This window comes from Bidens hawaiensis, unplaced genomic scaffold (assembly GCF_021521415.1).
Source record: "Bidens hawaiensis isolate Kalapana, Puna unplaced genomic scaffold, B.hawaiensis_p1.1 tig00014763_1, whole genome shotgun sequence".
Taxonomy (NCBI): Eukaryota; Viridiplantae; Streptophyta; class Magnoliopsida; order Asterales; family Asteraceae; genus Bidens; species Bidens hawaiensis.
Window position 1 is genome coordinate 292,057 of NW_027492300.1, and position 13,016 is coordinate 305,072.

Here is a 13,016-nt window from a genome sequence, read left to right on the forward strand (position 1 = left end):
CATGTGTTCATACAAACTTAGAGTCTTAAACTTGTTTATGAACTTTAGTCGCGCAGTATCCCATGTGTTGAGGACGTTTACTTGGCTGTTTATTTGTATGTGTGTATCATTAACCGCTTTGTTCGGCCTATTCCGAAGTTTTCATGGATCCATTAGATGAACACGGGAGACCTATCGTTTACGGTTTTCTTTGTTTACACTTGCACAGATGTTTTCTTGTTTTTGTGCTCATTTGGGAGCACGGATTGAACTATGAACTATGATCTATTTAGGCTTGATCACAATCTGATTTCACCCTTGTTAAACACCAGACATACACGTGTTGCGCGCAGTGATTATTGTTATCTATTATCTATTAAACTTGATTTCTCACCAACACGCAAGTGTTTGACGTTTTATTTTAACACATGTTCAGGTTTGCTGTAGCTACATTTGGAGCTTGTGGACACGTAGGACGTTTTTACTTTTGGACCTAGATTAAAATGTATCAAGACAAGTTACTGTTGTTCGAATATTTTGCCTTATAATATAATGATTTATGTTAATTTATGTTATCTTGTGTTTACGTTGCGCGTGGGCGAATGAATATATTTATTAAATATTGACACCCAATAGTGTCACGAGTAATGAAACAATATGTGGCGCCCCGATGTATAATCCGCCTTTGGTCGGGGTGTTACAGCGGACAGCGCGCTTGAGCCCGTTATCCAAGTCGACGGGTTATGTAAGTTAATCTCATTGCTTTACTTCTGCGCGAATATAATTGTTTTTGCTGATATCATTTGACTTGTTTTGCGCAGTCACCAAGGAGTACATCCACGCCGCATATGATGAACATATGGAGGGTGGCTCCGTCGCGCTCGGCGCTGGGGAGGTTGGTTTCCCGGATCGCTTTGATGACATGTTCATCCCTGTTGATCTGGGATTTGTCTTCGACGGCGATGCGCCTGGTAAGCCTTTGTACTTATGCGTTTTTCTTTATAATACCAAATTTTGCTAACACTTCTGTTGCGTGTATTGTAGATGCGCTCGAAAACTACGAGCTGGAGCTCGCGGAAGAGGAGGAGGAGGAGGAGGCGCCCCAACTAAAGCGTAAAGCTAAGGGGAAAACTGGCGCAGGGGCCAGTAAGAAGCAGAAAAAAGATGTTGCCCCTGTTGTTCAGGACCCTCCTACTCAGGCGGGGGGATTTGGGAAAACCCAGGAGTTTACTAGCAAGGTTTCCTTGTCTTCCCTGCCACATCGGCCATGCACAAGAGAGATCACTGGTTCATAAGTAATGTCCTGCCTCTTCAATCACCAACGCGTTTTGGGCAACCAAAAACAAATCCGTGAGCTCTTCGTGGGCAGAGCGGACAATATTGGTGGTGCGAGGGGCCGGGGTGTTACAATTGGTATCAAAGCCACTCTTGTGCCGTTCGGGATGTTGGGACGCGCCTCATCAAGGACGATGAGTCCAGAGGGGGGTTGTCTGTAACATCCTTGGCAAACACAACATTGTCCCACGGATGGCGCCAATGAAGAAGCGTGGATCGACTCACTGGTAGACGATCTACTTTCCTCGGGTGTGATTATACTATTTCACCGATGGTTTCTCTTGGATCTGGGTTCTTCCACCTACAAAATGAACAGCACCGTCAACTTACCCCTCAGAAAGGGACAGAGGGGTCCTCTTTGGGGTAACCCTCCGGTGTGAGAATAAGTATTTTGTGGGAGAAGATAATAATAACAGATTAAGGAAATCTGGAGAGTATTGCTTAATAGCTGAATACTCTGTGTGATTGTGTTACTGGATGTAACTGTCTGTGATTGAATGTAATTGAATATGATTGAATGTGATATGATGATGTTACTGGCTGTAACTGTGAATGATTGAGTGTCCCTCCTTGTGGAGTTGATGCTGTATTTATAGTGCTAGGGTTTCCACTGATTGGGCTCAGCCTTGTTGGCCTCCTCCAATTGCTCTGCGCCACGTGTCCTCTGGGACACCTGGTGCTTTCTCATTGGTTATAATCACGTGGTAGCACCTGTAACTGTGAATGATTGAGTGTCCCTCCTTGTGGAGTTGATGCTGTATTTATAGTGCTAGGGTTTCCACTGATTGGGCTCAGCCTTGTTGGCCTCCTCCAATTGCTCTGCGCCACGTGTCCTCTGGGACACCTGGTGCTTTCTCATTGGTTATAATCACGTGGTAGCACATGGGTTATGCTGAGTTGTCCACCTTTCATTTGGCAGCTGTCAACATCAGCATATTCTTATTCCTTAAAAAGATACCTTCTGGAAGGTTGTCTGACGTGCACAATCAAGGTTGCCCTAATCCTGATTTGGATAAGGACGAAGTTGATTATGTGCATGTGTGATATGTGCCAATCCTGAGGATGCGCGAGGTCTTCTCTTTATTCTCACGCGCAGATGTTTCATGCGCAGATGTGATATGCACGAGCATGTGATATGCGCCGCGCGCTGATGCGCCGCGCGCATATGTGATATGCGTGAGCATATGATGCCTGGGCATATGATGCCTGAGCATGTGTGGTGCCTGGGCATATGATGCCTGAGCATATGTGATATGCGCCATGCCCATAGGTTTTGGCTTTGTGACTTCTTAATGTCTTGATTTCAAGCTTCTTGTCTTTATCTTGTGGGTTGACCCGCCTCGCTCTTTGTTGAGGCGGGTACATACCTCTTCAACATGGAAAAAGATCACAAAATAATGATATAAACCGATGCATGACTAATTTACCACGTTGCCGTCTTGAAGAAGAATTCCTTTGGATAACATGTCGTAGATATCCTTTTTCTTTTCAATCGAGTCGACTGGAGTTTTTGATTTCCGGATGATTTCATTGTAGTCTTTAGGTAGCTTGGCATCCCATATATCAAAATCCTCCTACACAGAATAGCATGTCATGACTTATCTTAAAAATATACAACAAAAGGCACAATAATACTTACGACAAGAAATGGTCATTAAGGACAAAATACATGTCACGAACGCGCCCTTAATGTTTTTTCAAAGATGCAACAAAACTTTTTTAAGTCGCAAAATAGAAGTAACAAAACTTACTTGGAATTCGAGTGCCCTTTCCAGTTGTATTACTGCATCTTCTATCTTTGGACGCTCCGCCCAAAATTGCTTTAAGCATTCAAGAGCAATATTAACAAACGTAGTCAATGATCGTGGCGCAATTTGTTCCTTAATTGCCTTAAATACAATCAAATCAAGATTTTGTAAAGGACCTAACGATTGAGAGTGATCCTTGCATTCCTTTAACCACGCTAATTTCCCACACAGCATCTCCAATAAAATCACACCTAATGAGTATATATCGATTTGTGGTTTTACTAAGCCATCTTTTCGATACATGGGGTCAACGTATCCCAATGAGTAGCAAGCGTTATCCTTGACATACTCAGCCCTATTGTCTGCAGCTAGAGTCGTGTTGCTCGACATCTCAAAATTAGAAATTTTAGCATTCCATTCACAATTAAGTAGAACTCTACCACTTTTAACATCGCTATGTGTCAATCCATTCTCATCCCCTTCAAGACCTCTGTGAATAAATTCCAATCCTTTTGCAACATCAAGGCATATCTTCAAACGTCTCATCCATGTAAGACTAGGATCACACAAATGTTTATCGAGTCTTCCATTAGAGGCATGCTCATAAACAATGATGTTTTCATTCTCTTCATTGCAATAGCCTACAATGCCAATGATGTTCTTGTGTTTATACTTAACGAGAACCTTAAGCTCGTTTAAAAATTGATAATATCCTTGACGAGATACATCCCACCGCTTTATAAATACGGTGGTTAATCCATTTGCATCTCCAACTGTTCCTGTATAAAGTTTCCAAAATCTTCCTTCTCCGATGCAATTACAATCATTGAAGTTCTGTGTACCAAATTTTATGTCTTGTAATGATACACGGAGGTTGTCCTTGCTGTTTTTCTGTGAATCAAGGCACGTAAATTAACTTCGTAATAAAAATTTTAAATATTTAAAGAAATTTTAAATATTATGTTTTGATATTTATTGTTAAAAATTAAGCGTTGATATATGGTAATAAATTAAGTGGAAAGAAATTGTTTTTTTAATATAAAGAAATATTATTATATGAATAAATTATATTTTTGTTGGATAAAATGAAAAGGGTGTAAATAAATTATAAAAGTAAATTAGTGTATTTATCTTCTTAATTATTATAGCTGAATTAGTTAGGTATATTAATTAGAGAGATATTTATTATGGTTATATTATGTGTATTAATTGAAGAGAGAAAGAGTGTATTTATTGTTGCATTTACATATTTTTCATTTATTTTTAAACATTTAAAACTAAAATAAACTAGTGGTTCGTATTCATTTTAATTAATTTATTATCTTAAAAGCAGTTTCTCTAGTTCTAATATAAAAATAGTTCAACAAATTCATGAATACACAATATAAGGTAAGATATGGACTTTTAGTTGGTGTGATAAGTTTGTAACAGATAAAATTTTCAATGTGTTGTGTTTTTAAAAATTTTAAAACTAATATGAACATAAAAGTTTACACTACCAAGGATCAAGACTATGAAGAGAAAACCTGAGTTGCTTTTTGAAAAGAGATACTAACTTGAAAGTCTAATGCTTTCGTAAGTTCCATGATGACGACTTCCATTGTTGGACGCTTAGATTGAGTTTCTGCCAAACATTCGTGTGCGATATTTGTAAATGTGTCCAAAGAATCTTGATTGACCCCTCCAATTAAAATAGAAATGTTTTCATCAGCTTCCATTATTTTTGGATCTATCAAACCTGTCAATGCTCCCTTGTTGAAAAGTAGTCGTGCTATGGATGGAAGTCCCTTTTTATCGTAAATTTTATCATATGCCAACTTCCCACACATGATTTCAAGCATAACTACCCCGAAAGAATAAACATCTGATTTAGTATTCAACTTCCCTGTCTTCATATATTCCGGATCTAAATATTCGTCTGTCCCTGCAATGTTCTTAGTAATAAGAGTGCTACCTTGTTGACTTGCATGGCGCAACCTGCCGAGCCCAAAGTCAGCAATCTTTGCAACCCATTTATCATCCAATAAAATGTTATCACTTTTTATGTCACGATGTACTATGACTTGTTTGTCATCGGTACATGTGTGAAGATAATTCAAGCCATTCGCAATATCGAGACATATTTGTATACGTTGAGTCCAAGTAAGATTAATCACGGTTTTAGTGTTTGTAAAATAATCAGCAAGGCTTCCATTAGAAACGTACTCGTAAATCAAGATCATCTCTGCTCCTTCATCACAAAATCCTTGAAGAGAAACTATATTTGGATGCTTGCACTTACTAAGCATTTCAATTTCTGCAATAAACCCTTGTTCTCCTAGCTTGTCTTCTCTACTCGAGATGCGCTTAATGGCTACCCTCAACGAATTTATTCCATCATGATGGTAGAGTTCTGCCTTGTACACTTTCCCGTACCCACCTGACCCAATGCAACAGGTTTCAGAAAATCCATGGGTTGCCGACTCTATATCCGTCGATCGATATTTCAAATGATCCAAGCTTTTTCCCTGCATTATTAGATTGCTTGTTAGGAGAAAAGAAATGTATTATGTACCCCATATTATGTTAGGAGTTCAGAAAACTTTGTTTTTGTCTATGCACTTATACGTACAATTCTGATTTTTTTTTAAAGGGGGGCCATGTTACAAGATCTAATCACAAGGGGGGCTGGAATTTTTTTTTTCAAAAGAGGGGTTACCCCCCTTTGTAACGGCGGCGAGTTTGATATGTAATAGGGGTGTCGTCAATGGCATGTGGGTTTGATTACAAGGTTCTCCCCTCCCTTTTAAAGTTTGCCCAACGTTTGAAAAGCCATTTCATCTTTTTTAGACTCCCCTCCGTTACAAATGGAAGGGAGATACCTTTTTCAGACTTCCCGCCATTACAAAGGGAGGGGAGTATCATTTTGGAGTCCTCGCCATTGAGAATGGAGGGGAGACCACTTTTTCAAACCCACCGTCATTTCTAAGAGAGGGGAGAACCTCATAATCAAACCCACATGCCATTGACTGACACCCCTATTACATATCAAACTCGCCGCCGTTACAAAGGGAGGTAACCCCTCTTTTGAAAAAAAAAAATTCCAGCCCCCCTTGTGATTAGATCTTGTAACATGGCCCTCCTTTCAAAAAAAAATCTACAATTCTTGAATTTATCCTAAGTAACTTATAACTTGTTTTGATAATTTTTTATTTTAAAGAGTATCCAAGATGTTAATATTGAGAATGCAAGTTAAAATTCATTATAAACAAACTACAGTAATCTAACCCAACTAAACTATTAAAAGAAAACAAAACATATTGTCCACATCATAGCATTCAATTAGACCCTCCACATAGGATGCTAAGTAGATGCCATGTCAGCTATTTCCTATTATATCATGACCCATGATCCGTTTTCTTATTATAACCCATGGCCCGTTTTCCACGGCAGTGGCTTTGTAAAACTTTTAAAAATTTTGTGTGATACGGTTCTTGAACCCAAGACCTCATGTTTCAAACCAAAGATGCTTACAAACCCACTCAAATGGTAATTTTTTTTGATTTTTTGACTTCGCATATATAAATACATTTTCTTTTCAAGTATAAAACCAAGATTATATATAATTGTTGACTTTTTCATAATTCACAATATACAAATTGCATGTATAATATTCACACGATTTATATCTTTTTTTCCCCTTATTCTTATTGACCAAAATCAAATAATTATTCTGTTTTAATTATGTAAAATCATTTGTTCTTATGAATATGAAATTTACAATTTCTTAAAGTATATAACATACACATGTATATTACGTTATCTTTATTTTCCACCCATGTGTAACACGGGTAACTAACCTAGTAAAAGAAATATAAGAAATAACTTCATGAAAAACACTCTAAGGAACATGATGTGTGTATTTGTTGTCCGCAATGAGCATATGCAGTATTACATATATGCAATACATGAACTACCTAGAGAACTTCATGGGTAACACTCTAAGGACCGTAATGGAATGTACTCGCAGTTCATGTATTGCATATATGTCATACACTTTGAGGGATTGATGATATTTAGACCACATGGAATCATAAAGTGATAATCTATTCATTTCAGTAGTGAGCATTGAAAAATCATTTTTGTATACATGAAATCCGATTTTGGTTAATTAAAAGTGTCTTGCATGTAACATTGCTCTAGGGTAACTATAATTTACCACAATTACTTTAATCATAATTAGTTAATTACTTACATGGTAGCGATTGGATGCCGATGTGCCTCCGACTGCATCAGTGATTATTGGTTGTTCCTTTAATATGAATAATCAGTGGGAAACATGTTATTAGCCTATTAGTTAGTATAAACATGCTGAAATTAAGGTACATAGTAAAGAGAAGTCAAAATATTACATGTTTGTGTTGAAGTTCCAACGCTTCCTTAAGTTTTGCATCGACGTGATTCATGTCTGGGCGTTCTGATCGCTTCTCCTTTAAGCAATGATATGCCATTTCGGCAAAGATGTTTAGCGACTGCAAGTTCATTTGTTTTCTAAGGTCGGGATTAATCAAATCATCTAGTTTTCGCTCTTCGTAATGTGATCTGGCCAACCGAGCAAAATACCAATTATCATTGTTTTGGATGGATGCTTCTCTCCCAAACAAGATTTCAAACAACAAGACACCAAAGGAGAAGACGTCCGACTTATGAGTCACCCCTTGTGTGTTTTCATATGCCGGGTCCATGTATTGTATTTATCAATAAGCAGTAGTTGATGCTTTTTAACTCTAAGAGAAAACCCCAAACCATGTAACTTGGGTTCCCAGTTGTAATCTAGTAAAATTTTAGAGCTCTTAATGTTACCATGTATGATATTGTAATTCGGTTCGGCATCATAATGCAGGTACCTCAATGCATCTACAACCTTGACGCATATATGCAATCTACGCATCCAAGTGAGAGTTGGGCTACTTAAATGTTTGTCGAGACTTTCATTAGCCTCGTGCTTATTTATGATGTTAAACCCCCCCTTCTTCCGCTCTACACATCTTAAGAACGGAGGTGATATTTTTGTGCTTGTAACATAAAGAATGGACCATCTCGTTCATAAAAAGGTTTTGTTGGAGACATTTGCGCACAATGACATTGATCAGCTTCCTGGATAGCAAGAGTTGTCCTTTGTAAACCTTAAAAGAGGTACCTTGTTTGAGAAGATTTTCATTAGCAAAGTTTTTGGTGGCCATTTGTACCTCTTCAGGTGGAATACCGTATAATTTGAAAATCTGAAGTAGACTAGCTTTATCATTTGTAGGCAGGGAAGATCCCATTATAGTAGATAAAGACATGATGTCTATGTTGATCAAAGCGGACACCAAAATATTTCCAAGCTGCTTTAAAGCTGCTTCAGACGAGGTGACTAAGCATGAGTAGACGTGTCTTGATAACCAACATGTATTTATTCCTTTTGTTTTTGACACTTTTGGTTTCCTCGCGCCTGAAGCTGTGGAGTTACTTACCCGAGTTCAACGGTTCATGCATAATAATGTTATGACTCCAAGATCAGCGAATATAGTTTTTAAAAGATTGAGTTTTGCAATTCCAAAAGGGGTAGCGGGGCAGCTTGTTGCTCGTTTGCCTTCTGTTTCGATGTAATCACTGCCTTGCTTATTACCACCACCTAAGGACCACAAAAACCAAAAGAGAAAAATCAGCAATTAACCAAATCGATTTTGAACATAAATAATGGCCAAATAAATTTCAGTTCATAGAATACTTCAAGCCCAAACAAAGAGAGAAGAAATGTAAATATAAAATAAAAATGAGTGAATTGCGGTTTTCGTCTATGTGGTTTGTCCAAATCTGTGGTTTTAGTCCAACAGTTTCAAGTTTGTGATTTTCGTCCCTGTGGTTTCATTTCACTTGTAATTAAACCCGAATTCACTAATCCCATTAAGTCTAGTCAACCCATCAGCGTGTCCTCACATAAGGGGCTTGCGAATTAAGACTATGGTTTATTTAGGGAGAAAAATGACAAAACTGTCCCTCACGTGAAGGACATGCTGATGAGTTTAACGACTAGACTTAACAGGATTAGTGAATTCGGATTTAATTGCAATGAAAATGGAACCACAGGAACAAAAATCATAAATTTAAAACTATTTGGCTAAAACCACATGCTTAGAAACAGGTCAGCCAACCAGTATTTTCCATTTAATATAGTGCTGATTTTTAATATGAAACAGCTGCTATAAGATACCTTTGTGGTGATTTAACACATAAATTTGTCACTCTTTCTCGTATAAAGCATTTTAATAATATTAATTTTATAAATAAATTAATGGCCAAGATTCCAGAGCTACAACTGCCAAACTAAGTGGAAATAAAGAACAATTTTTATGCATGAGGTAATACTTTATTGTAGAAGACTTTGGTAAATATTGTTGAGGAAATAAAGAACCAAAGTAATATGTACAGGCCATGAAGCATAGAGTATAAGAGAGCTTATTATGTGCGTGGATTGAGACATAACAGAACTTATTGCCAGCATAAAACATTATTATATCTATTCATGATTAAGGCTAATAACATGTTTAAATTATCGATTAGGTTGTGTGTCGTGGAATAACTAGCAAAAGCTAGTTATCGTGCCACATCATTGTCACGTAGACGGTGTGACAATAATTAGCCACTAGTTAATTTAAGCGTTGTGGGTTAATTAGGTTTAATTATATTTTTTTTAAAAAAAAGAAAAAAAGATTGGTTGTTAGTGTGGTATAACCCTCCACCTTTATTGTGATAGTGTCGTTATCACCATAGCTAAATTGAATCGACCGAGTAACGGTACATGTACATATACACGACTGGTACCAAATAGCTAAATGGGTATGGGTATCGGAATGTTATTGACACTCAATAAACTATAATACCTAAGCGATACCCACTTGAAGCCTTGAATAGGTACATGATTGGTACCAACGAGTACCGCTTGAAGCTTTGAATCGCTTGAAGATGATGCGAGCGGGTTGAGTGTTGGACATCTCAATAAAAAACCAAAAGTCCAAAGATAATTCTTATTTCCTTTTAGGTTCTTTAGAGTTGGTTTGAAGTTGGTAACACAAGCAATCAAAAGGTCAAGAAACAACTAATGATCATCAAAGACTAAAATAAACAACTAATGGTCAAAAAACTGAAAACTAACCTCTCAACCCAACTTATAATAACATAAAAGAGAGAAATATGAAAAGCAAAATAAACATAAAAAATAGGGAATTATCTTAAAGATATATAAGCACTTGATTTCTGCAATGATTAACCTTACTCCGTTTGTCTTAGTTCGTCGCTAAGCTTCGTTATATGTTTGGAGGGAACAAGATTGATGGAGGTAGAGAATAATGAAGAATGGTAGAGAATAATGTATAACTGTATAACACATGGACAAAGAAAGAGACATGAACGTAACAAAAACAAGAACAAGAACGGGGTGACCAAGTCTAGGTAAAAGTTTGACATATCCAATTAGTTTTAATAAAATAGTCATCTTGCAATAGGGAATTAATATAATACTGAAGAAACGTGGATCGACTCACTGGTAGACGATCAACTTTCCTCGGGTGTGATTATGCTATTTCACCGATGGTTCTCTGGGATCTGGATTCTTCCACCTACAAAATGAACAGCACCGTAAACTTACCCCTCAGAAAGGGACAGAGGGGTCCTCTTTGGGGTAACCCTCCGGTGTGAGAATAAGAATTTGTAGGAGAAGATGATAATCTCAGAGTAAGGAAATTGGAGTGTATTGCTTAATATAGCTGAATACTGTGTAATAGGGCATACCTCTCCTTGTGGAGTTGATGTGGTATTTATAGTGCTAGGGTTTCCAATGATTGGGCTCAGACCCAATTAGGGCCTTTTTGGCCTCCTCCTATTGCTTCGCGCCACGTGTCCTTGGGACACCTGGTGCTTTTTCATTGGTTAATTGCACATGGGTTTTGCTGAGTTGTCCACCTTTCATTGGCAGCTGTCAACATCAGCATATTCTTATTCCTTAAAAAGATACCTTCTGGAAGGTTGTCTGACGTGCACAATCAAGGTTGTCCTTATCCTGATTTGGATAAGAACGAGGTTGATTATGTGCATGTGTGATATGCGCCTATCCTGAGGATGCGCGAGGTCTTCTCTTTATTCTCACGCGCAGATGTTTCATGCGCAGATGTGATATGCACAAGCATGTGATATGCGCCACGCGCAGATGTGATATGCGTGAGCATGTGATACGCGTGAGCATATGTGATGCCTGAGCATATGTGATGCATGAGCATATGTGATGCCTGAGCATGTGATGCATGAGCATATGTGATATGCGTGAGCATATGTGATATGCGTGAGCATATGTGATATGCGCCATGCGCATAGGTTTTGGCTTTGTGCCTTCATAATGTCTTGATTTCAAGCCTCTTGTCTATATCTTGTGGGTTGACCCGCCTCGCTCGGTGTTGAGGCGGGTACATACCTCTTCAAGCCCCCCCAGTCTAATGTGTGTCTTGTCTCGCGCGAGCGAGGTAAGATAGATATTAGACTTAATAGTTTGCTCTTTTAATAAGGTTTGTCTTTTCTTCTTATTACTCATCGGTGCGCGAAATTCTATCCTTTTGTTTGAAAGCGAATCGTCCCTGTACGTGGTTGGTTGTTGCTGACATGCGTCAGTGATGGAGACGTGTCAGACTTTTCGTGTGCTCGAGGTACTACAGTTGCCTTTCATGTCCCCTCACATAGTGTCAGGAACACGTGTCGCGCTCGCGTTGGTCCGTACCTGCGAGTGGTGGCGCGTGAACTCTGGCAGCACCTGTATCGTTTCTTTTTGTGTCCCCTCACACAGTGTCAGGGATACGTGTCGCGCTCGCGTTGGCTTACACATGCGAGTGGAGGCGCGTGAAGTCCGATCAGTACCAAATTTTCTCTCTCCTGTGCCTATAAAAGCAAGCCCTTTTGAGTTTTTATCCTTCATCTTCCTTGTTGTTTATTTAGAGCTTTCCTTTCTTTCTATTCCGATTAAGTGCCTATCTTCCAGATTTCCGTTGTTCAGAAGCAACTTGTGCCTGACTCTGTTGTATGTCTGATAGCCCAGACAACACAATCTCCCCCAGCAATCGCCGTGTGAAATCGTTAGTAATGTCTATGTTGAATAAGACCGGCAAGGGTAAGAGGGCTGCTGAGGCCTCATCGGAGGATGTAGGGAAGACCAAGGCAGTGAAGAAGTGGGATGAGATCCCCTGTAAACTGAGGCAGTCCGATTTTGACAGCCTTATCGCCTCTCAGGGTTTTCTCCCTGAGTATGGCTGCATGCTGCCGGCGGCCGGGCAAACGGCGGCGGACCCGCCCACCGGCTATATATCCCTTTATTGCCATTTTTTCACCCACTGCAACATTCGTCTCCCGATGACAAGGTTTGTGGGTGCGCTGCTTAGGTTTTATGGGATTCATATATCCCAAGTCCATCCGTTTGGACTCGTGCGCATGACTCACTTTGAGTTCATGTGCAAATCTCAGCGCGAGGAGCCCACCCCTCGGCGCTTTCAGTTTTTTTATAAGCCCAAGATCCAAGATTCTTGGTTCTCATTTATTCCTCGCAGTCAGAAGGTCAAGTGCTGCACTGTTTCATTCAAGAGCCTTCATGACTGGTCTGAGAGATTTTTCTATATCAGGGCTGGTGTGATCCCCATCCGCATGACCATGCGCGCGATCTCTTCTGCGTCTGCGGATGTGGGTGTCTTCAAGAACCCAACTGGCGCCTGGGTAAAAAAGTTGACTGCCGAACCATCCCCCGCCAAGAAAATTTGCGAGGAGGCGCTGGTGGGGTTGGTATGAGCAGGAGGTGGGCTGACAGCGCGACTGAGCCCGTTATCCAAGTTGACGGCTTGTGTAAGTTAACTCATTGCATTACTTCTGCGCGAATATAATTCGTTTTGCTGATATCAT

General features: G+C 39.2%; 1 protein-coding gene across 1 annotated transcript; it reads right to left on the reverse strand.

The window, feature by feature from the left end:
- Window positions 1-2,732: 2,732 nt before the first annotated feature.
- On the reverse strand, window positions 2,733-7,786 carry LOC143547618 (receptor like protein kinase S.2-like). The gene is made up of 5 exons (XM_077039001.1): window positions 7,454-7,786; window positions 7,297-7,353; window positions 4,619-5,569; window positions 3,066-3,953; window positions 2,733-2,888 (listed from the first exon to the last, which is right to left on the reverse strand). The coding sequence occupies exons 1-5, from the start codon at window positions 7,784-7,786 to the stop codon at window positions 2,733-2,735; spliced, it is 2,385 nt and encodes a 794-aa protein (XP_076895116.1).
- Between the last annotated feature and the right edge of the window lie 5,230 nt (window positions 7,787-13,016).